The 26,117-nt window shown below is 38.8% G+C and overlaps 1 protein-coding gene across 2 annotated transcripts in view; it reads left to right on the top strand.

Annotated features, from left to right (window-relative positions):
- schip1 (schwannomin interacting protein 1) overlaps positions 1–26,117 on the top strand; it is a 232,565-nt gene that overhangs the window by 50,393 nt on the left and 156,055 nt on the right. For both annotated transcript variants that reach the window (XM_025007731.2, XM_025007730.2), the window contains exons 6-8: positions 18,996–19,060; positions 19,254–19,325; positions 20,324–20,459. In XM_025007731.2, the coding sequence (XP_024863499.1) occupies positions 18,996–19,060; positions 19,254–19,325; positions 20,324–20,459 (273 nt within the window). The remainder of the gene's footprint in view (positions 1–18,995; positions 19,061–19,253; positions 19,326–20,323; positions 20,460–26,117) is intronic.

Here is a 26,117-nt window from a genome sequence, read left to right on the forward strand (position 1 = left end):
TGGTCAGATGAATAGACACAAGCTATTAAGCAGCCCCACCCCTCCAATTTTGCTCATCCAAGAGGAGAGTTGATGCGATTTGATCACTGCCACATGAGAGCCACATACCTCTAACATTCAGCCTACTGTGCGAACCCTTTTCCCCTTAATGTAGAGATGATTGGTACTCGGATGCAGTTACAACTCCCCAGTATTTCGTTAAATGATGGGGGGAAAAAAAACTTACAGAAGCAAAATGCCTTTTTAACCCTCTGTGAGCTTTTTATTTTCAGTCTGCTACTTCAGCATTTATGAAAGGAAAATATACAGAATCAGGACATAAACCTTGATGTGATTGTGAACACAAGTTTAAGAAGTCACACTTCAAGAACAAGTAAAATACATGAATTTACAAACTGCAGGGTTTTTTGGTTTGTTTGTTTGTTTGTTTGTTTTTTCAATAAACATGAGTTTACTGACAAATAAGTTTGAGTTTAGACATATTTTGCTTTTTAGCTATTAATTTGATTAAACTCCCTTGTCTAACTCTTTACCTTCATAATTTCTTGACATAAGAACATCTTACTTCAAATCTCTAACTAGAAATGTGGCGAGTGATATTGATTCCTGCAAAGATTGTAAGGCCTTTACATTTATTCAGAACCTTTTGTAAATTTCCCTTCATAAACACATACATACAAAACAGAAAATAAGTGAAAGTGGGCTGCTACCTCTGTCATTTCTCTTAATTATGTCTGTTGTTGACGCTGAGGTGATAATATATTCATTCTCAGATTTTCCAACTGTCCTAATACATAATGAGGAGTCGACAAAGAATAGAGTGTTTCATTGTAAGCTTCGCTGCCCATTTCACACCTACTCACCAACTCAGCCTGTGACTACCTCCTGTGCCAGCTCAGAGGCAGAACAGCAGTGGATTAACTTTAACTTCCCCATGCTGTCTTTCTCATTTCTCACGTTGCATCAGCTCAAGAAGAAGGGGTCTTAGGCCCAACTTGAAAGTTTTATGTGAAAGGAGCTTTTAACTAGAGTTGTAGGTATGAAACATGACCGGTCTTTACAGCCTGCGACTCTGTTTAGGCTTACCAGAAATGACTTTGTTTACACAGTGTTGGGATTTTTCAATTATTCAAAACTTCATGACACAGCTCCTTTTTAATCATCAGCTTTGTTTTTCATTTTTTCTTTCCCAAATGCGTTTACTCATCCTGCTTCTGTTTCTGAGTAAAAGCCCAGCAGTAAAGGAAAGCTAATTTACGGTTTATGACTGTTGGTGCTAAATGGGAGGCTGTATTCAGAAGTGGGAGAAAGCAACTAGCTTATTTTACTGCTTTCACCCACCTCATATTAAAGCACCGACTGTGATACAAACACACACAGTTTGAAAGGTTCATTTACAAGCCAATAACATTTTCTCTCATTTAGAAACATTAGAGAAAAAGATGCGATTGACATAAAGTGAAACATTGCACGGGCACCTTTTGCAGTAACTGTGGAGTTGATTATTATAGGTGCACTCAAAGTCAAGGTCACCCCAGTGTTCTGCGTTTCTCTCCCTGTTGTCAGTTCGCATGCTGACAGCTACACATATATGCGCAAGCTCAAATGGAAATCTGCCACTGTGCTTGTCGTTTTTTTAAAATTTGCTTTTTTCTTGTGCATCTGCATGCCTTGGTTCAAATCAGGTAAAATGCAAGCTTGTGGATATGAACACTGAATAAGTAACGGTGTGAATATTCATCAGCTTTGTACTCATGACAGTTACCCATGTACCTGTCACTCTGAATCCCTGGTGTCTGCAGCTACACATTCACACACTGCCTCAGCTCAGTGGTGTTTGTTGTATGCTGCTTCCGCATTGGAATAATTTTGCATTTTATGTTTTTATTCACAGTTTGTATTCATGTTTACACAAGCACGTTTGAGTTTATATTAATGTGGTGTGTTTGTTAAAGGCTGGGAGATGCACTGATTCATTTATTGCATCTGTTCCTAGGAGTCATTGAATAAGCAGGACAGACCCCAGCTCAGCTCCTCTGTTTGTTTATGACCTCTAGTTGATGCAGAGCTCCCAAACTCTTCTCCTGCTTTAATTCCGCCACGGTTCCTGCTGGAAAAGACGCGTGCACTAAACATGACTTATCCCTCACCTGAGTCCCCTACAACTGGACACTAATTGAACTCGTGTGTATGTTTGTGTGAGTACACTCGTGTGGCTGAGCACTTCCCGCAGTTGGAATGCATGCATTTTTTCCCCCCTCTCATATATATCTCCAAAACTAATTTCAACTTCATTCTCCTTCTGTGATCCGGAGAGTAAAGACAAGTCATGCGATAGCTCAGCGCGGAGCCGTAAACACCGCAGGTGAAATGGGGCTCAGAAAGCACACAACTCTCTGGAGTTTCTCAGGAATATTCAAGTAGTTTTTACTTTCCACAAGATTGCCTTGAGATGACGCAAGATGGGAATAGAGGAAAATAAAATTTAGGGTGCCACAACAAGGAGGGAATGTGGCAGGAAACCAGCATATAGTTTTCAAGTAGATTAAAAAAAAATCTGTTTTGCATGTCTGTTGTAACCTGGTATTGCATGTTTTTCACTTGTTTTTCTGATTATTAATTCAAGCATTTTTATTATTATTAAACTCTCTGTTCCTTGTATTTGCTGAAAAACAACCGTGTCCATACAGCTGAATTAAAGTTTCCTTTACTCACTCTGAGATCTGCGGCTGAAAACCTTTTTACTGAAACAGACTTGTCCTGCTGCTAATTCTGTTAGCCAGGTTTTTTGTTGTTGTTTTTTTTTTTTTTGCTCCTTCATTTTCACTGATCCAATGGATCAACACGGATGGGGATAAATGTATTCTGTCAGTAAGGCTGAGCTCCCCCGCAACCATAGGTTCTGTTTTATAATCCTTTTAAAATAAACTACAGTATGACAACAGAAGGACACTGGGGATGCTCTGAGACGTTTTGCTTTTCTATATTTGTATTTTTATTTTTTTCTGGGAGGCAGTTATGAAAGCACCATTAGGAAACAGCTTTGCTTGTCACTACCTGGTGCCAGCGTAAAATTAATAAATAAATATATATATAAATAAAAGACTGTTGTAATAGTTAATTTTTTGAATTTGCCCAGATCTTAAATATTCAAAAATCACTGCTCATCCCTAGTTGTAACATCAATGTCATTAAAAAAAAAAAACACAATCACTTCATCCAGTTGAGAATTAAAAAAGACAGAACTTGTATTTTAATGGCAGGTATAAATCATTAAACAATGCCATTTTATTTAATGTGTTATAGAAACATCAGACTGTACAAGATGACAGCAAGGAGCATCTGGCACGTTGTAAAAAATGGAGTTTAATTTGTAATTTTTAATTTAAAATGTGACACTCTTTTAACATGTATTCCAAATTAAAACTTGAACTGTAATGCATTCCACGGTGCAATGTCTTTAATTGCATCATGACTTCTATGTGGCTGATTAGCTTTATAATATGTAAGAAATGTTTGAGCTCAGGTTTAAATCCCCATATTTGTCATTTCATTTTTACCAATCTCAGCTAAATATGAACATCTAATTGATGTTTACGTCTACTTTTTAATGTCTACCAAACTTTTACTTTTAGACTAAATTTAGTCCAATTGTACGCTAGACATGTATGGATATTTTACAGATTGTTAAGACATTTTGGGGGGTGGGTTCACCTTTAAATGCTCAGTGAAAAAGCTAGGGAAGTGAAAGAATAATTGTATGATAGAAATGTACACATTTTGGAGTGGTGATGGCTCTTTGTTCAAACACAATTTGACCTTTTATGGGAAGTGAAAAATGTTTCAGACTGTGCCTGTCCTTTAGTCTTGTTGTGTTTTTCCCCCTGTGGTTCCAGTATGTCCTCTTTTGCTTTCCTATCTGCATGCCTGTAGTGAAATATGTGACCAAAAACATGCATGTTTGCATATTCTTTTATTTTTGTGTGTTATCCAACACTGTTACACCACTCTCTCTGTCGTGATATCTAGTTTTAGTGTAGCCAAAGGGTCAGATTACAGTGAGACAATCCTCATATTAAAGCCACTAGCAGCATGCTATTCTTAGCCCATTCAGCACTCTCATTATTACTCAATAGGGTGGAGGCATGCGAATCACTATCTCTCATCATCTGCACAGCCCCCGGCAATAATGCTCACTCTAAAATTTCACACTCACACACGCACCCGCACCAAATGTTCATTATCTACTATTGTTCCTGATGTGTTTTTGTATAAGAGGAGTCTAATCAGAACTAACTCTAACACCAGTATCAGTGCTGATGAAGCTCTTTATTTTTCATTCTCAGCAGTGAAAACTTAAATGATGCGTTTTTAGATGCTCTGATACTTTTTTTTTTTTGAGCAGCTTTGGGGAAAATATCTGTGGAGTAATGAAAATGATTTTAAAATTGTCTTATGGTTGAACAAAAATGTAAAGAAATGCCCCATGAAAAGCACATTTTTCCATGTTATAAACAGATTATCTCTCTGTTTCTGTCAATTTTTTTCATTTGCATGCAGCAACATAATGCAGGTTTTACACATGTCAGTGAAATACCCCTAAAGAAGACTATTTATTCTGCTGGAACACGTGTTCTGCTGCAATGATGTGTCATAAGTGTTACATGCATGAAGTGCTGATTGCTGCACTGCCAGTTTATGACTCACTGATAATACCAGAGAATTACCAGTTATAAAAGCCAGGCTGATTTGGTTTTCACATTTGTGTGTGTGTGTGTTCATTTGTGAGTGTTTATGTGCAGATGAATTTAAGCAAAAACATTCAGCACCATATTTTCATAATTATTCAAGGTGCAGTCACAGATTTAAAATTCTGATCTAATAAAAATTGTTTTAATAAAACCCATGCTTACAAAATAAAATTATGCTAAACAAAAAAAACTAGTGGGTGCAGTCCACATCGCTGTCCTTTATTCTGCCAGTGTTTCGTGTATTTGTAATGCCCTGTACATGACAATTGTTTCTAGTGTGTAAGCTTAGCTTTATTCCTAACGCAAGTTTGAAAGGTTGCAGTGGTTTGAGAACTCAGCCCTGACATTAATATTAGCATAGGACCAAAGTTTTCCCAAAGACAATCAATGTGTCACAGTTTCACACCATCCAGGTGTCAACCAAACTTTTTTTTTAATCTTGCATGTTTCAGTTGTGAGCAGCACGGCGGTGCAGTGGTTAGAGCCATCGCCTCACAGCAAGAAGTTTTTAGGTTCTCCTCCCTCCTGGGGCCTTTCTGTGTGGAGTCTGCATGTTCTCCCTGTGCATGCGTGGGTTTTCTCTGGGTACTCCAGCTTCCTCCCACTGACCAAAAACATGAGTCTTTGGTTATTGGTAACTCTAATTTGTCCCTAGGTGTGAGTGAGAGAATACATGATTATTAGTCTCATTTTGTCTCTAAGTTGTCCTGTGATGGACTCGTGACCTCACCAGGGTGTGCCCCGCCTCTCTTATTGGCAGAGGCACCAGCTGCCCCACTACCCTGAGCGGAAAAGTGGGTAAAATAAAGTTGGTAGGTGGATGATTTTGAATTACCTGGAGAAATATTAATTAGTTCTGACTGGTTTCACAAGGTAATGGCTCATTTTTAGCAAATGCCAACAATTAAAAAATGCTAATAAATGAACACACTATCCCTTTAATGTTTAAAAGCTTCAAAATAAATTTAGCATAAGTAAATTTTATCATTCTGTAACTTGACTGTCAAGTTATTTATTGCTAAAAGGGGAAAATGTCTGGAAGTGTTTACAACAGTAATGGATTAGATTACACAACAAGATATATGGCTAATTAGAGCATGCCTTGTACAATATTGTCATGGTTTTAGCACATGACCTATAACGGAAGACATATAGCACCATCAAAACTAATTTTTCATCTGCTGTATATATTTGTAAATATAGTATGTGTACAGTGTGTTATCATGGTAATGTTTAGGCAGTGGTTTGTGATATGCAGACTTATTTCAAATAAACTGAATCATTGAGCTTGTTGTTCTGTGTAGCTAAGCCAATCAGGAAATGAGAACTGACAGCAAGCAACAGCAATAGCATATTTCATTAAACATTATTTTAATATTTTAGATTTACTTTGTTTTACAGCTCCAGAATCAGATTCAGAGCAAAAAAAAAAAGGCCTATGTCACAGAGAGAAGAAAGGTTCCAAACTTGACAAAGAGGAATGATACCACATCTTTGACAGCTCTGAAAACCCATCTGTATCTGCCCGCTGCCTTTAAAGCCCAGTCTGGTGATCTGAAGCTACTGTGATGTGAGACTTTTTAAACCACCTTCTGTCTGGGCTTATCTCTACAACTTGGCTTCACAAGATTTAGAGAGTAACACTTTTTGGATTAAAAACCCTTTAGATCTATGGATTTATCTGGGTAGTTCAGAGAAACAGAATCAGACCGAGAAAGATAATAAGACAGAGAGCTGGGAGGAACACGAGCCATAGCTCCTCTTCTCTCGTCTTCCCTGCTCTCTCTGTCATGAGTGTGTGTTTGTGGGTGTGTTGGACAGGCAGAATGGCTTGTTTATGTGCAGATTAATTGCTTTTATTGCCTTGTTTCTCCCTGTGAATGGTGCTGGGTGTTTTAATGAACACCCACACTGCCTTGCCTGCCTGCCTGCCCTGCCAGCCGTTCCTGCTGCTGCTTTTTAGAGCATAGCTAGATTCCCACCACAGCTAACTGCCTAATGCTTACTTCATGGGCCTGCACAGGTGACTGATTTAATGTGTGCGCATGCGGTTGTTCACCTCACCTTCTTAAGAGGCTCAACACAGGCGGGTGGTTCTACCCGAGGGCTGAAGGGGACTGGCAGTTGACTGGAGTGTGACTTTAATCATTTCCTGCTGAGCTCAAGAGAGGTAAGCCAGGCTTTCTGCAGGGTTACACTATAGCCTTGGACACAAAGATTTATATATATATATATATATATAAATATTAAAAAAAAAGACTTTAAAAGATGGCAATACAGTGATAATTTTCAGAAGAGGTGAGAGGGACCACTTAAGTGAAGATGGTGAAGCCTAGCTGAGCACTTTTCACACAGAAGCTTTACGTGGATCAATTAAAAATCGAGTAAAATCCCCACCTCTCGTTTCTTCTCACTCCCTCACCCCTTCCCTCATCACCTCTAATCATGCATTACTTTTCTCTCTCTCATCGACCCCACTCGCTCCCATTGTCTTCATCCCTATTACCTCCTTATTACCGCCCTCTTCTTCTCTCATTAATCAGGTCTGCAGGGTTTCTCTTTCTTCTGGCTTTCCACTTCATTACGCCTGAAACAGCAATGGACCATCGCTAATGGACAGTCACAGCTTTAACTCACACCTCAAACCCAGCTATATAATTGTTTATTTTGTTTGGACAAGTGGGCCAGAGATGGCTAATGGATACCTTATGTGGGAACATGCAGTGTTATCACAAACATTGTAAAGAAAAACGCTGAATGCCTTCATTTAATTGGTCATTTTGTGGTGTTTTAGGGTCACAAAATGAGAGGGGGGGGACAAAGGTTCCCACTGAAATAGTCATAAAATGGTATTGGTTTTCACTCTAGTTGTTGAAAAATAGAAAGGGTGAATTCCATCTTATGTCTTCCCTTTGCATTTTATCCACCTATAATTTATGCTCTCACCGTGTCCCAATCTCTTTTGTCATATAAAGCAAAACTGAAGGGGCAGGGATTTTTAGCCCTTTAAAGAGTTGGATTTTTTTTTCAGTGGCACAGTTTGAAATGAAAGGTTATGTGCTGCACTCGCAAATAATCTCATAAATATGAGTATTTCTTCTGTCATAAATATTTTACTGGCAAAAAAATAAACACTGTAATGTTGCGTTTGATGTATTTCATTTCATTTGGTATGATTATTAACGATAACAATGAAGAATTTACAAAAGAAATAAATATAGCATTGTATTACTTGTTTGCATGTTTAAAATATTTTGTTGTTGCAACAACCACAGCCATATCTAGTGAATTTTGATGCATTGTTTGGTGGTACTGTTGTTTTTCCAAGCATAAAATTCTCTGCAAAATCTGTTGTAGGCTGATTGTTTTACACAACATGCGAGGGAATTTTATTGTTGTCTTTTTATATCGAAAGAACTGATATCAGCTGACGGCATATTAACTTCCTGATTTAATATTCTGTGTTGCAGTGGAATATTTTACCTGCTACTCATTAAGTATTTGCATAAAGGGCCAAAGCTAGATACATTGATAGGAAATGGGGATCAGATGAAGTGCTCTGTGGACACAGGAAGAGCTGAGAAACAAGATGAAGTAATATTACCCAAGTATCTCAACTTTGTGTTTGGGGTCTATGTATTATGAGCAGAAAAATATGAAGACCTGTTTGTAGTTCAAACAAAAATGTTGTATAACACTCTAGTTTTGGAGTATGACACGTGAAATGAACTTAAAGCTAGAATAGGTTAGCTTCTGTTGTGCAAGTGTCACTGTTTTTGTCTTTGTTCAAAGTATGCTGAATTTACGTTAAGTGAAACATTCAGTCACTGAAGGACATTTCGAAGGTGAAAAGATTTCCTCAACTTGGCTTTATTCCTTTTATTGGAAGCTCAGAAAGTTTGTAATTTTTAAGGAAAGTCACAATTATTACCTAATATACTATATGAGTCTTATTTGTGAGCACAATAAAGTCCTAACCAGTATTATATCACCTTAACTAAAATTTCCCTTGGGAGCTTGTATTCCTTAGTCTGCATCTCTTTTACTACTATTTCCTCAACTGCTTTTACAATCTTATTAAGCAACAAAGCCGATCCCTCTATTTGACCATAATGCCCAATAAAAAAAAAAAAACTTTATGGCTGCATACATTTACTTTCAGCTGTTTGCATATATATTGCTCTTCAGCCCGCAGTGCAGTCGTTTGTAGAGTGGTGTTGTGCTCAGCTGCCGTGGAGGACAGGTAGTATTGAGAGATGTTGTAAAAGAACTTGCTTTATCGTGTGTTTGTTCTGGCATGTTAACGGTTGGCTTTACAGTGTTGATTATGGTCCACCAGGAGAGCAGGAAGTATTAACTTCACAGGGAAAATGTGATGTTGTCGGGAAAAGGACCGAAGGAGGTTATAATGTACTTTTTTTTATACAGGTTGTGCATGTTCTCACAGTGAATCAAATAAGAACACAGAGGGCATTGCTTGTCTTCTGCTGTCTAATATCTGGAGCTAAAGAAAACAAAATTAGTTACCGACTGTCTAACCCTGATTTGCACTACTGGAGCATTATGTCAGCATATGAAAAGGAATAATCACATCTGTTATGTCTGTTGCATTGCGTGTTGCATGCACGTATGAATATTCAATTATTTTTATTTATTTTGATGGTTGCCTGCACTGATATTGCCATTTGCTTTAGACCAGCATCACAAGCAGACATTCCTGTTGTATGACTTTGCTTTACAACCACTTGATTTTGATGCTATGAATCCCTTACAGTTAATATTTATAGATTCATTTGACATAACCATTATATAATAATTCCTTGCTCAGAATTGTTTCTCCACAGTGGACCAGTTTCTGCTCCAGTCTGACTTCACATATATATTCAGTCTGTTGCACAACTCAGGGTTTGTGTGCCTCTTCTTGTGCACTTGTGGATGTTCTCTCAGCTGCTTTAGCTGACATCATCCACAGTGTGCTCCTCTGCACATACTGTACTCTGACACTGCAGGTTCAACCACACATTAGCTTTCACATCTCTTGTCCATTATCTAAGCTGCAACCATTATCAAATCATGTATTGCTGTTAGTATCAGTTCATGTTACTGTGCTTTTTTTTCCATAGTGGTTTATCAGCCTGCATGACTGTCTTTAGGTTTCCTCCTTGCTCCATTTCCTTTCTGTCTTGCGACAATTCTTCACTCCGTCTCTGACACCGTCAGTCATTAGCTTAACTCCCAGAGCGGAAAGCAGGGCTGCGTGTGTGTGTGCACATGTGAGAGAGTGCTATAGAAAGTGTGCCAGCCAGTTCTTATTGCAGGGTCACTCAGGGGCGACATTGCCAATGTCTGGACTCAGAATCCCAATGGGCTCTGGAAAATCTGCGTGCGCGCACCCACAGACACACACAGACACACACGTAATGCAGGTGCCATGTGACACAAAGTCTAGCCAGGTTTGACTGGAGATAAGAGCACCTGTTCTCTTTTTTCCCCTATCACTCCCACACACAAATGCAGGGTAATCTGCAGGTTCTGCCTCCCCGTGGTAGAGAAGAGCGATGAGGATGTGAAAGTGATGGTAGAGATGGCGCCGGCTGGCTGACTGGCTGGGCCAAAGGACCCCAGGGAGGTTTGACTGATTGAGGCTGCCTCCAAGTCCTCTGTATAGCGTGTGTGAGTGTGTTAAAGGGGGGCTGTCTGTGTATTGTGGCAGATGGTATGATGGGGTTTGAACCAGTTTGGTTCCTATCAGCGCTGGACCAGGTCATGGCAACCTTTTCAGCTGAAAGGTGACTGGAATAACTCTGAGGCTCAAGGTTATAAGATTATTAAGTTGGGAATACCTGCTCAGCAACATATATTTCATGTATCTAAACAGGTGAAAATAATAGGCATTTTGTTTTTTTGTTTGTTTGAGGCAGGTTTCCTTCTTTGGTTTGATGATGGCTAAAATATATCCTGTCTCATAACTGTAGTGTAAGTGAAAAGGCATAAAGTAGAAAAAAAAATAGCTTTTAGCTCATAGAGTAAAATGTAGCCTAAATTGCAAAAATGCTGTCTGTGCAAAATGAATGCATCTGTTGGGGGGAAAGTCTATTTTTATAGTTAAATCTTTGATAATATTTGAAAATATATAATACATGACCCATAAATTGTTTGATTTATTTATTTTTATTTAGGAATGATTTTACCTTTCGTTGTCTTTATTTCATTTCCATTTATGAACTGTTACTGTTTCACGCTGTTGGTTTGCATTAGATTGCATCAGATTAATTAGGCTGCTTTGGGTTGGCTGCAGAAGTGAAGCCTACCTGGGAGAATCTGGATACCTGGATGTGCTTGTTCATACAGCCACTAGCCATTACATTAAGACCAAATTCCTAATACAGAATAGGTTATTTGTTTATCACCAAAAAGCTTCTGAACAATAGGAGCATAGACAGAGAATATCTAGATGATGTTTTGGGGTGTTTCGGAGGGTCAAGGAGGGTCTTATTTGATTAAGATTGCTTCTCCCAAATGCAACTGTGAGCCATTAAATTGGTATGTGGGAAACTTGGACATCAGGAGAATCCCTCAAGCTTATTGTCTTGTTTTAGAGAACAAAACACAATGAGAAACGAGTGAAGAAGTGCACAAATAAGAAATAAACTGTTTGATTGATGCAGGAAGAAAAAAACGATTTGAAACTGGATTTTAACAAATGCACAATAACAAAATGATCCAGAGTTTTTGTTTTTGCTCTCAGTTTAGACAAATGTGGGTTTGTTTCATTTTTTTCTGGCACTGTCACCCTGTCTTCTGAAGTGAGTTAAAGGGGACATTTAAAAGAGCAGGAGACCTATTTAACTTGTGTGTGAGCATCTGCTGTGTGTGTCCGTCAGAGGTGGAAGGGACAGATTTACATCCATGTACAGGGGCGATGAAGGCCATTTCTCCCTTCTCTGAGCTGTCTGGCATTAGTCCAGTTTCATTCATTCACAGCCCACAGGCCTCTTCTCTCACCTCCATAATCTTTCTCCTCTGCCAACAAAGAATCTGCTTTCATATTATCTTCATTTTTAATCCCTTCACCAACTTTAAATGTCACTTCACTCTTTCAGCTTCTCCATTTTCTGCCTCCTGTATTGTTTTTTCATTTATAGCACAGACTTCATCAGTTGATCCTGAGAAAATAAGTTTCACTAATGGCTTCAAATTGAATGAAATCAGTTTGTCAGACCGTGTTCATATCTCAGTATATGAAAAGATCCAAAGACTGCAACAAACTAAAAAATACTGAAGAAATATGTAAAAATTCTTTGTTCAATTATTAGACATAATGGTAACCTTAGTTTGGGGAAAAACATAATCATTACTTTTTTTTTCTTTTATCATTTTCATTCTTGACAAGTCGTTCTTCTATAGTTCCATTACAGAAAATGTGATGTGCAGCCAGCTTTTAGGATAGTATATTAGCTTTAATACCTTGCAGTAGGGACACACAATAAATAGCTGTGAAGCAATAAAGGAAACATAAAAATCACAATGAGGCACTTAAAATAAAAACATAAAAACAATATTAGAACTATAACAAATATAGGTAGCACTTAAAGTGTCATCCAAGTATGACAAGTACACGATTCTATCAGATTTTGGTTCATGTTAGAGGAGCAATAACTTTATTTAGTACTCGTTAAAAAAACAAAAAGTCACACCTTGTAGAGCACCTTTGATTGATTACACAGAGCTCTTACTGTTCAACATGATGTTGGCCAAACATCTTGAAGCGTTGCTTACTCTTAAAGAGTAAAGTAAAATAAAGCATGATTAATTGAAAACTTTTCAGAGCTGGAAAACTAGAACCTACTTTATATAATGTTAGCATTTAGGAACACATTGTTAGTCACTCATTTCAGCTCAGTATGAGAGCCTCTGCTGTTGTCTTGCAGCTGTTTTTTTTCTCCTTTGCTGCAGCCATAGATTGCATATCATTGCTCTGTGCAGGGTAGGCTTTTTCTGAAACTACTTGGTGCATCTCAGCCAGAAACAGAGCAGAGGAGAGCTGGCATTAGTCAAATAAATGTTAGCTGCTCAAACTAATAACAAACTGATATGCAAAGATATTAATCAAACTAGAGAAACTGCATTTTCTGCAAGAATGCAGTGTGAAAGTTGTGTGAATGACTGCTAAAATTGATGACTGCTGAAATCTGAAGTTGAAACTGAGTAGTCAAAGCTAAAAAAAAATCTATCCAAAAGCTAAAGTTAGCAAAAGGTTTGTTAAAAGCTTAAAATAGCAAAACAGTAGCTAGAAACTAAAAAATAACAAAAGGCTAGCTAGAAGCTGAAAGTAGCAGAACCATTGCTAAAAGTAGCAAAAGGCTAGCTAAACATAGAGGAAGAGCAATCTTTTTTAATGAACTGAAGAGATCTCAAAGTTTTTTATTTGGAAATATTTGTAAATAAAGTGAAATATTTTTTAAAAAAGTAGACAAAAATTAAAAGTCATAGCACCCATCTTCTGATTGAGCTGAACATTTTATGAATGGCACAATGTTTAAAGAAAGAAATTAACAATCAGGAACCCAATAGTGTGGATGTTGACTAATCAAAATCCTCACTTTGTTTTAAGACCTCTTGATTTCCACATTGAGCGTAAGATCTTCATCTTCTTCATGGAAAAAAAGCACTTCAGCCGTGGTAACGGGTTCTGTGTTTATACTGATGTTTCAAGAAAGCTGTAAAGTGACGATATATGGATGGGGTTCCCCACGTAGGATGAAAGTGCACGTTTGGGTCCTAAATTCTTAGTAAAGCCCTGGCAAAGATCTACACTTAAACAATTTTTTTGTGAACGTTAAAATCCCTAAATAGGTAGTTTTGATTAACTTATTTCTTCTTTTCCATGCCTGAAGTACAAACTAAGTGTACTTTCCGAGTAGCTACAGGCTAAAAGGCAGAGCTCGGTATCTTTCATCAAAGTGGCCAGAATCGGATGGCAGTATCAAATGGGTTTAGCCTTCCTCAAGACCTGCTTGTTGTAAATATCTCTTAACGGGTCTTGACTCAGCCCCAAACCCTTTTTGCTTGTCAGCCCTGTCAAACGTATTCTTAACGGCTGTGTGTCCGGCACTCAGATGAATTGATCGTTCACCACACACACACACACACACACACACCTATCTCCAATTACCTAGCATTTCCTAAATCTTTATGCTAACCACATCAGGTTAAATAAAGTCTCTAAGTTGGTGTCCTCATTGTGACAAAAAACAATTAATATGGGGAAACAATATAAGTATTTATAGTCATCCCTTTTATCACCCTCAATGATATATTTTTCCTGTCACTTGAGCGTAATGGGATAAATATTCAATTTAAAAAAAAAAGTTATTGTGATCTGTTTTTGCTCCCTTTATCTTCATTTCCCTTGTTGTTGTTGTGATACATCCGGTGGGTTCAAGGTCTCGTCTGCATCAGCATCTCTTCCTCTCTGCATCCTCTCTCTCTCTCCACTCGGTCTCTACCATAAATTTACCAACACACATATCAGCACACACAACACACACATACATATAAACACATACACACACAAATCAATACAAGGCTTCTTGGCACTGCCAGAGCCCAAAATGACTATAGATTTTCTGTCTACCCAGCCACTAAATTATGCAAACCTCTGGTTTATGTTCCAGTACTTTTTTTGGCATTCTCACCCAAGAAATGAGATGATAAGGTTTTACACTGTGGCAAAACTTGTATGATACGGGTACACAGTAAGTTAGCAGGAAGAAACACTTCTGTACAGGATCAACTGATTTGCTTTGGATAATGTGCTCCAGCTCTGGGCTTGGAACAGAATAATTACAAGTTGTATATTGGTATAGATTTTGAAATTAGTGCCACGTATTATGAAGACCATAAATTTCCTGCTGAGATCAGGATTTTGCTTAAGTGTTGAATAATAATCTGTGGATATCGGTGTTGGAGGTTCCGTTTTACACACATCCACATACTTGATTACTGATTGAATAAAAGTGAGATTTCATTTTTCAAGGAGCCATTTATTAAGTTGAGGGTGAGAAAAAGTCCTGCATTTGTTTCTTGAAAGATCATTTATTTGCGAACTCAAAATTTATCCTACATGATCGCATCTTGTAAAGTTGGAGAACAAATGCAAAGAAGACAAGCAAAATTTCCTACTCTGCTATGGAATTTGACAAATTATTGGAAATTTACTATAAAAATGTAGGTACAGACAGAAAACTTGTGATCAAAGTATGAGAAGTTGTTAGGATCTATCTATGATATTGATGTTTTCTTTTGAAATTGACTTTCTCAGATAAAAATGATATAACTACCCTGCCCTTACTGTGTCTTTTGAGCTTGTTGGGACTTTCTTTGGACTGAAACGACAATTGCTGGGATTTGGCACTATAAATAAACTGAACTAAGTGGACTGTAACAATCATAAATATATTTATATTTGAGCTTTTTGATCAGGTTGTACATTTCAAGAGTGCTATTCAATTCTATTTAAATTTATTTATTCATTGGTAAAGAAAAACGTAGAGGAATAATTTGGATTTTTTTTTTTTGAAGTGGTGTTTTGTGGAGCTTCTATCAGTAATCAATATCTTACCTGCAGCAGAAGTCATTCAGAACATTATCAATTTAAAAGATCAGGCAGCTGTTCTCTCAGAGGAAGATGGGTTAACAGGAAGTCCAAGTGGGACCAGTTCCAAATCAAATTTATGCTGTTTGAAAACTTCACAGCGGTTCATGCAAACGTTGAGTCAGTTTGCAGCTCATCATCAGGACCAGTCCATGTAAAATCTGTTTCACAAAAAAGCGTAAGCATAACCAAACAGAAATTCTATCTGACGCAAAAGAAAGACCATTTTCAAACACCAATCAAACTAGTGGTTTAAGACAACACTTTTTAAATATACTTGTTATTATTTTACGCCACATTTCTTTTTTTATCAAACACTGACTTACACAGTGACACTTAACATTTTACAACAGAAGTGCACCATTCCTGGTAACGGATCATAGTTGAGTCCACCTTCAACTGTGATCCGTTACCAGTAATGCTAATGGATCACAGTTTGCCTAATGCCAAAGTGACAGCGGCGTAAAAGTTTATAAAACAACCTGCTTGAATGAACCGCTGTGAAATTTAAGACAGCAGAAATACACTTTGAGTGATTTCTGCTGCAGGTAGGATACTGATTACCCATAATAACTACACATATTACTTCTTCAAGATTCCTTTTATGTTCTAAGTCGGGGGTGGGCAATCCTGATCCTGGAGGGCCACTATCCTCCATGTTTTCCTTGTTTCTCTGCTCCAACACACCTGATTCAGTGGTTAAATCACCTCTTCATGTTCTGCAGAAGCCTGTTAATCACCCATTGATTCTAATCAGGTGTGTTGGAGCAGAGGAACAAGTAAAACATGCAGGATGGTGGCCCCCGAGGACCAGGGTTTCCCATCTCTGTTCTAAGTGATGAGAGAGCTAGTCTTTATAGCTAAACTGAAGCCTTTTCTGTGTAAAGTTATGTGTGCATGGATGCATTCAGGTTAGTGTGTTTCTGTGCATCTTTGTGCAACTCCTGAAAGTGTTTGTGTGTGTGTGTTGGGGAATGGGGGGGTTATTTCTAAGGTGGGCTAATAGTTTGTCTGCCTCGGCTTGTGACGGGGCCATCTGTAACTCTGAGGGGAAATTGAAATGATCGGCTCACTCAGTCTCCCAGCAGCTCCATTACCTCAAACATCTCTCACACACACACACAAACACACACCATCATTTATTCTCACCATTTCTCTCCATCCTTCTCACTTGCTCATCTTTCTGACTGTTGTCTTATCCTCTACATAACTTTTTCTTCCACGATTTTCTGACTATAATTTAATTTATTTTTTTGTATCTGTCTTCCGTCTTTATTTCTTATCATCCACTCGGTCTATCTCTGTCAATATTCCCAAAAGTCTCATTTCAGGAGCCTTTGCCTGTGTGTGTGTGTATGTGTGTGTGTGAGAGAGAGAGAGACTGATGAACAGAAAAGGGGAAAAAGCCTGTTGTCTGTCGGGGAAAGCATTAAGATGGATTTGGAAAAGTTGAAGTGACAGCAGAACAAAGGTCATGGAGGTTCGGGTCATACAGAATCCAGAGTCAAGCTGCTGTATTGCTTTCACCCAATCCTCTTTTTATTAAAGAGAAGATAAGAAGGTAAGAAAAAAAAACAGAAGGCAAAAAAAAGAAAGGAACTACATCTCTGTAAAATAATCATTGATCACTCGTCAGTGGTTGATTTTGCCTAATGAGCTGCTTGTTCTTTCTGGGAGGCAGATTAATGAGAAAAAGCAGCGGCGCCTGCCGCACTGAAACCAGACATTTTTGTGATACTGTTATGTTTCAACCACATGTTTGCATTACCTTAAAAGAAAATCTGTAAGACATTTTTTGTTTGTTTTCTGAGACCATTATGGCCCACACCCAGCTCAGCACATGATGAACACAGCCAGGGACTGAAACGCAGTAACTGCAGGAGAATAAGTGTCTGTTTCAGAGTGGAAGCATTTCTAATATGTGATGTATTTCTTTGTGTTCTAAAGAAGGATAATCAGTGTGCCATTCAAAAAGAAAGGCCTAGCACTTCTTAAAGGATGCATATTGCCCGCTGCCTTACATGCCAGAGTTTTAGACAAAGATCATCCTACGTTCTGAAATGACAGTTTTAGCGTTTGTCCAAACCTTGTACATGATGTTATGTGATTTTATTTGATATTGAGAGATCTTGCAAGATGTGTTTGTGATCTAAATGTGCGTTTCACTGAAATCTGTCTAGTGGTTCATGGGAAATTCTGCTAACAGACACAACTGACTGTAGTAGTTAATGGCAACATTTTAAACACAGATCATTCACTTAGTGGTCTGAGCATGTCTTGAGGATGACTTTTAGCTAATCCCACACCAAACTGTAGCTCAATATTTCTGAAATTGACTGAGTTTTAACTATTTTTGGTGTTTGAAAAGGTTGCCTAGCTGTGGCAGCCATTTTGGATGGGGTTGACATTGAACCATGATCAGTTGCAAAAGTACTTCCGATGATTACTTTCTGAGTTTTATTTAAATTTGTCCAGTGGTTGATGAGACATTTTACTAATGCCACAGACGGACATGTGCACATACACACACATGCACGCGCACACACAAACATGGGAAAAACATTATCACCTCTTCGCTTTTGGCAGTGAGTGATTTAAAATGCAGTTTTTTTAATGCTTAAAGTGTTAGTTCAGATATTTTAAAGTGACTTTCTGCAGAAAGGTTATGAACAATTAATATTGTACCTGTTTTAGATACTTCTTTGAATGAAATGTTTTGGCCTTGGCTTCATTAAGACTAGCTATTACCTTGTGAATTTGGTCAAAATGAAACCCTATTTTTCTAAATTGATGATGCTCAAAGTGCTATCTACAACCAACAAGATATTATTTGTTCAAAACCTGTCCACAGAACCCCACTTAAAAGATTTGAACAAACCCTTCAAGTCATTTGCAGCATGTATCGTTTATACAGATAGTTACACAGTTCTAATTAGGATCTTGACTGTAAACACAGAAGTTCTCTGTGGTGAAGCTGGTTGATGCCCAGCGCCCTGATGTGACCCTCTTGGCTCATCAGGAAGAACTGCTCCACTTAAACTTTGCTGCTCCTTTGTAATTGAATTAGTCTGCTCAATTATGTAGAGGCAGGCCTGTCCTCATTACACGGCACTATTAAAACACATGAATGGAGCCAAGGGGAGGAGAGCAGCTTGCGAAGAGAGGAGAGGCGAGCTAAAAGTCATTTTCCTAAAAGCATAAAGTTTTATAGCTCTGTCTTCAAACTGTCTGCTGCTGCTTCTGTATGGTGGTGCTGTAGTTACATGAATGATGTCCTTCTGTATCCTATCTGCTTTGCCTTCGGGCTGATTGCAGGAAAAAAAATGTTAAGGCAGCAGATTTAATCAGGTTCTTTCAAAGCGATCTTCGCCAACTGCTCAAGTAAACACCTAGCTGAGCCAACACTGCCAACCCACTTCCTTCAGGGGGCTCTTAGCTCAGCAAAACTGATGTAAATCTATCACACATCTATTCATATCTGCACACGCATGAACTGCAGGGGTCTCCTGTCATCTTCAGAGTCAAAGCCAACAGATTTCTTATTTCTGGCTGCTTGACTGTTTGTCCTCCTTGTCTCACTTCTCCAGGATCAGCTGAAGAACCACCAGAGAGGCCACAAGCATGGTAATGATGAAGCTCTCCAGCTGCAGAGGTGGGTTTGCTTACACACAATAATAAACAGAATGAGCAGCCTGCTCCTGTGCTTCTGCAAAACCTCATTTCTCTGCTCAGGGGACTCGAGAAGCGCTGTTTAATTACTGATAACCCAGATTGAACTTGTACATCTGTGTGTGTGTGTGTCCTTTGAGTGTCCTCTAATACTTCCTCTCATCTCTCCTGCCCAGTAATCAGTTGACAATGAACCTAGACAACAACATCAATATGAACCTCCCGCCCATTGAGACCAAGGTGTTGATGTGAGTACACTGTATCTGTGGTTGAGAAGATTACAAAAAATGTTAAATTTCTAATAACACAGAAAACAACCTTTAAATATCCGTAATTTGCAAGTGTCTTACCATTGCTCTGATTCTATTGTTGCCAAGCTGGAGATCAGGAATATTTAAAGGATCAGAAATAATCTATTTTTAAAGAGAATTATAGGAATAAAGAATGCAAAGAAAATAAAGTTAACAACTTTTACAATCTGCGATTTTTAGTGATAAATTAGTGTTAATCAAAGTGTTGTACATGCACAAACCTTGGTATAAAATGAGTAAAAGCAGTAAAAGAAGTCAAGAAATCAACACTACTAATAAAGCAGGCAAAAAAATAATACAAATATATCTTTTTTAAAATAAAAATGAAAAAAAGAACTCAGTTTTACATGAGGCTTCTTGCATCACAAGATGGTAGGTTTTTTTTTTGTTTGTTTGTTTTTGTGGTTGTTTATGTAGATTTTGATGTTGTTGAAAACCACATTTGGTTGCGAGGTGATGGTCAAACTCCTGTTTATTTATTTTTTCAAGTAAAATAGAAGCAGTTTAAATGTTTTTTCACAAACTCCATAGTGTGTATGATTATTGTTTTAAGCTAAAAAAAAACTTTCTTTTTATTCAAATAAAACTGTACCTGAAGCATCAAGACAGCACTTATGAAACTAATCCAAGGCCATTTAATGGCAATCCTTCATTTCAGATAAAAATACTTTTCCTACAAATGTTTATAACTTATTAAGTGTTCACTCTGTACAAGAATGAAGGGTTCTAATGTTCACTCCTGCATTTGAAAGAGTCAATATTCAACGTCACTGCTGAAGGTTGCATAACAGCATGAAAAGGTCAGATTGGCAAGGATTTAGTTGGAAAATATTATCAAATGCTGAGAGAATATCTCTTTTAAAATAAGAAGAACTCATTTTCCAGAAAGTTCATGTCACCACTCATGCTTCCCGTGTCCTCTTCTCTTCGTGCAGAATCCAGCGGGCTTGGCGTGACTTTCTGCAGAGGCAGGAAGTGGAGAAACGGAGCCCCTCCCCACCTTCGCTCTCCTCCTCGGACAAGATGAGCATGTCAATCAGCATGATGACTCTGTCAGATGGCAGCACCCCTGTAAGTCATCCGCGTGTCAAACATATTCTCCATTACAAATAGCAGGCATGCAGACAACATGACAGCATGTGGCGTGGAGTGGCATTGTTTGTGACGCCCGTGTGTCTGAGGACGGGTGTGATGGTGCTCAGACAGCTGGGGAGGAAGATCTCCTCATGGACACATGTTGGTTGTTACAGTACGTTTGAGTTAAAAGAAAACTTGTGTTATAAGAGTTAAAGACACACTCCAGCGCTAACCATTGTCTGGATTGGTTTTGTTCTTATAATACCCACATGCATACACACATTTATTTTGAATATTTCCATCATTGGTGGAAAAACAAATAACCTGATGATGTCGCTTTGACAGCAATCTTTGAAACCATAAAGATAAATTTATTGCAACGTTAATATTTACAACTATAAATAAATTTCAAGGCCTTTAGGCTTTGTGATTTAACGTTTTTGCTGTTAAAGTCATGGACACCAGTTGTCCCACAGAATACTCATGAATGTATATTTTGGTTTTGGTGTATTTTGGATTTTCAGCATTTCCCATCTGGCCACTTTTTCTGGGGAACGCCCCTGGATTGGACACCAGGTTATATCACTCCAGATTGAATTTGTTTACATCCTTGTTCAATACATTCACATAACACTACAATTTGTACCGCGAATGTTTAAACAATATTCAGACATCAGTACACTGACCTGTGTTTTAGTAAAACACTGTGTGAACAATAAGAATATGGCCGTATTGTAAAACTGGTTCAAATAGTAAGTTTTTTTTTTTTACAGTTCTCTAAAAATGTTACAAGGTGGAGTGTTTTGAGTTATCAGCCACCCCGTGTGTTCATGTAGTCCCTTTTACGACCAGAAGAGTGCAGCAAATATTTAGTGATTTTTTTACACTTGCAAAGTCCCCGGCATTCTCTTGCAAATACTAAATATAAAAAAGATAAGGGTTTGGCTTACATGCACACACAGACACTTTATTACAGCAAAAAGCACACTGAGACTGGAAAACGGTATAACAGCCATTTTCATTCACCATGACTCTCTGCCTCTCATTTAGCAGAACCACAGTAAATCCTCTGGATTTTCTCTGCTGCGTCTGTTGTTCTCATTATAATTCATCTGCAGCCTGCTGTCCGAATGGCAAGTCTATGTACACTTCCCTGCTAATCTCTGAGTATGAAGTCAACAGGCAGGTTAAATCTGAGCGACGGCTGGGAGGGTTGTGAATATAAGCATACTTAGGTGGTACTTGTCTGCTCGGCTGCCGCTGTAGGATACTGTTTGATTTGGATTCTTGTGGAGAACAGGAAAGTCAGATCAGCTGTGAGTGAAGATAAATCAGAGCTGCAAGCAGCAAAACAAGCATATCTGCTTCAGAAATGTCAGGTAACATATCTTGTGTAGCAGGCAGTGGCTGTAGAGGCCACAAAGGTTGGGGATGAAGTCATCAGGAATTGTTTACACACACACATCATGGACTCTGGTTGTGGTTGAGATCCTTTGGGATGGCAGAGAAATGCTTAGCTCAGTGACTTAGACCTGCTGACAAGGGCAGATGATCATCACAGAGAGAAAGGGGAGTATGAGTGCATTAAGACCCTAAGGTCAAGGGAGATGGAGAGCGGCAGACAGGAGCGGAAGATGAAGAGTAGACGTTAGTTCACCGGTTGAATGTGCTGATGCTGTAGATCTGCTCTTTTTGTGTTAAAGGCACGCTCAGCTTTTCCTCCCATACTATTCAATCTATGTGTTTTTTTTAGTTTGATAAATCACTATAGTCCAGTATGTGCTATATACTCTATCCCTCTTCACACACTGTCAGTCTCTGCCCATTTCCCGTCCTTTATAGAAATATTTCTTCACAGTAATGCTTTTGCAGGGCAAGGAGGCTCCTGCCTGTTTGAATTTCTTGCAATTTTATTCTCGTTGAGCCAGCATTGCATTCTTAACACACACATACACAAACACTTTCGAGCAATGGAGTCATACTTTCTTGAGACACAACGATGCAGCAACCATCTCTCACGTGATTGGATTTCTAACCTTTGTGACCATAACATTGCTCTTTGACAAAAGCTTTCTCGATGCCCCTGCCTAATATGTGCGAGCGTATGAGACCATGTCCTCGTGTTGGTGCATTTTTAACATGGATGAGCAGAAAGCCATGATTGACATGTAAGGCCCAAGCGAGTAAATGATCTATGATGGTGTAACTTGGATATCTCTCTTCATGATCGATCTCTCCGCTCCATAGCAACAGCAACAGAGGGAGTCAGAATTATGGGTTTCATTAAAAGGGAACCTAACAAAACTCTGGCCTTTATGCTCAGATATGAATCAGCTGTCTAAATTTTATTGTTTCATAATGCTGGTCCGCGTCAACACAACCCAGTCGGACCACCTACAAACACACGCACGCACACACACACACACACACACACACACACGAGTCAGGAGACACACACACACACACACACACGAGTCAGGAGACACACACACACACAGGCAGAGACTCATGGACACACAAACCACTGCAGCTTCAATTTTCAACTGTCTAGAAGACAAATGTCTTTTTATTACGAGGCATCAATCAATACTGTTTGGGGGCCGAGGGAATGTTTTTCTTGCAGTGTTGCCACTAAATGACTTGAAAAATGAGGACAAAGTAGCATCAAGAGACGAAGCTTCAAAAAAAAAAAACTTACACTAGATTTTTTTTTTCAAGTATTTAAAAAGCCTCAGAAAGATAACTGGAATATATTCTTAAAATACCTAATTTTTTTCAAGATCTTGCTTGTTTTGTAGGTAAGGGAGCTGTCCATCGTTTTGGTGCTGATTTAGGAACTGAAATGTAGTAGCAGAGTTTAGACGCTAGAGGGCAGCCCTGTCTCACAGTGGGTGTTTATAATCAGAAGAGTGCTTGAAACAGAATATCACTAGAAATTTTTAAAAAGCCTGAAGTCATCAGAAGCAATAAAACTTTGCTTTTGTCTTTTATGTGTACTTGAATGCATCATTTGTTTTATTCAGCTACTTCTAGTTTGGTATATCAGAGCCTGAATGGAACAAAACTCTGGCATTATCACATAAAATCAGGGCAAAGCATATTCTATAATATTTCTTCAGGTCATAGATATTTATGGTGCTGGAATAGAATGTGTTTTGTTTGTAGACTTGTGAAAACCAAACATGTGTTGCAGTGAATGTGTGTAAATGTATATGTGTGCGTATTGGCTGGTGAAGGGCACAGAGGGCCAAGTTGGACCATCTGTCCAGCTAAGGTGAAGTGAGACCGGGCTGAGCCGAGCAGCACTGCCTTCACTGTCTGCCAGCTGCTGCACTTTTCCTTTTCCGTCCGTGCTCTAAAACTCCCTTCCTTCTTTATTTTTACCCGCTGCCAGAAGTGAAGGTGGAGTGATAATGTTTTTGCCCATGTCTGTTTGATTGTGCCGCAAAATAGCTCATGAATCACTTAACAGACTTTAATAAAACTTTCAGAAAACAGTCGATGGGTTTATGTCTATAACTGATTAACTTTTAGAGTTACCCCAGTTCAGGATGGCATCCACAGCTAATCAACCTTATCCTACACAAAAATGTCCAAACTTCAGTGAATTTTAAAGACGTTGAACTGAATTTTGGTGTGCTAGTAGCTGACAGAGATATTGAGTGATATTGCACTTATTTTATTTTTAAGATTGAACCAAAATGACCATAACTTTATCATTTCTCAACATAAGATTATCTTAGTCTAAAACTCTTGCACGAAAAGCAACGGGCGATGTCCATTCCTCCAGGTAATGCTGGGCCTGTGATCTGACATGTTTTAGTTGATTTCTGCCTCCTACTTTCACATTTAATGTCTCTTTTCCACTGTCTTCCTCCCCACCTCTCTCTGAGCCTCTCTGCAGGTCTCTGTCTCTGTGTTTCAGTCTCCCTCTTTATCACTTCCTCACCCTCCTGCTGTTCTCCTAGCTTTATCAGGTCAGGCAGCTGCTGCAGCAGCTGCAGCTGTGGAAGCCTGGGAGGAGAGATAAAATAGGTTAGGCAAAGTTTAAGGAACTTTTCATGCTATGTCCTCTCTTTTGTGTGGAGCACAGGTACATAAAGCAGCACGCAGATATGGGACATTCAGCAGTATTGCACTACAAATTTAGGTCTTCAGGTTAACCTCTGGGTCTTTGCTGAGTTGCCCTGAAATAACCCACTCACTTTTCATTGCGGTACAATGGATTCAAACTTCAGCAGATTACTGAGCCAGCAGGCTGCACAGCTTGTGCCAAAGCATTTACCCCATCATGCTGGTTTTACCCATCTAATCCAGCGCACAATACAAATGTTGCTCCATCAGTGAGCGTGTATAAATCTAACGCTTGCAGTCTTTTCTATTAACTGCATGGCCTTTCATTACTATAAATATAAGAAAGCAGGGAATGTCACATGCTGTATTCTGTCACCAAAGTACAACAGAAACTGGCCCTTGGAGTCACTATGCCCCTCCTCTATTATTGTACAATAAACTCATGGTGTACCATTCACTGACAGGTAGACAAATTGAATTTTTAGTCTTAGTTGTCTTCATGCATTGGTGCTTAATTCAAGTTTTTAAAACAGATCTTGCTCAATCTGTTAGCATTCAGTCTGTGTTGAGGATGACTTTCAGCTACCACCAAATAAGATATTGGCTGAGTTATAGTAATGTTTTTATTTCATGTAAGTGTTCATCCAGTGATTACTTTCTGAGAGTTTCATTAAAATCTGTCCTCTGGTTCATGAGATATTTTGCTAAAAGTCCAAACACACACAGGCACATAGACACAACAAAAACATTCTCTAGCAACGAGCAATATTAACACATTCTTTGGTTATAGTTCACTAGTTCACATATAGATTCAGTTTTTGTGGCACCACAACAACATGGGATTTACTTAACAATTTACTTTGTTTTAAAAGCTGCAATATTTTTCTTAATCATCACACTGCCAGCTAAAGTCAGCAGTCTGTTGCGTGCTGTCACTCTTTCAAACCTTTTTCCCAGTAGCCCTCTCCCCTTCCCCTCCACTGTGGAGCAGAACATCCCTTAGATGATTTATGGTAATTATGCAAATGAAACATAAGGCTTTGGAAATTAATGCTAACCCCCACCAGTCTCCTCATGACTGGAGGATGGGTGTAACTGGAGCCAACGCTTTTTAAAATCCTGTTACTGTAATACCAAGGACAATGTAAAAAAGGGCCCAGGTCTGGAGATTAAGAATTGCCTTGAATTAGGTTTATTTAGGCTTCATAGAGGCCGTTCACATGTTTAATCATCTCTTTTCATTAGGTGCAAATTGATTGAAATGGGGTTCCTACACATGGGGCTTTAATCTGGTTTTATTCCTCAGGAGGGGATTGATGCTGTGTCTGTAGGCTGCAGATTTCATTGACAGAAACCCTCTAGTCGAATTCTCTCGCCTAGATCACACGAGCTGTGGCGGTGCAGGTGTGGGTGTGCAGGGTCTTTGTTGTGTCTGAGGTGGGCCGGGCACAGCGACAGCCTTGACGAGCTGTAGGAGGACTGCTTTGACACATCGGCCAAGTTATTGATTGACAGAATCATTAGTGACCTCGCGGCACGTAGTACAGAGACCGTCTGCCTGCTGCAGAATGTAAATCC

This window comes from Kryptolebias marmoratus, linkage group LG2, assembly GCF_001649575.2.
Source record: "Kryptolebias marmoratus isolate JLee-2015 linkage group LG2, ASM164957v2, whole genome shotgun sequence".
Classification (NCBI taxonomy): domain Eukaryota; kingdom Metazoa; phylum Chordata; class Actinopteri; order Cyprinodontiformes; family Rivulidae; genus Kryptolebias; species Kryptolebias marmoratus.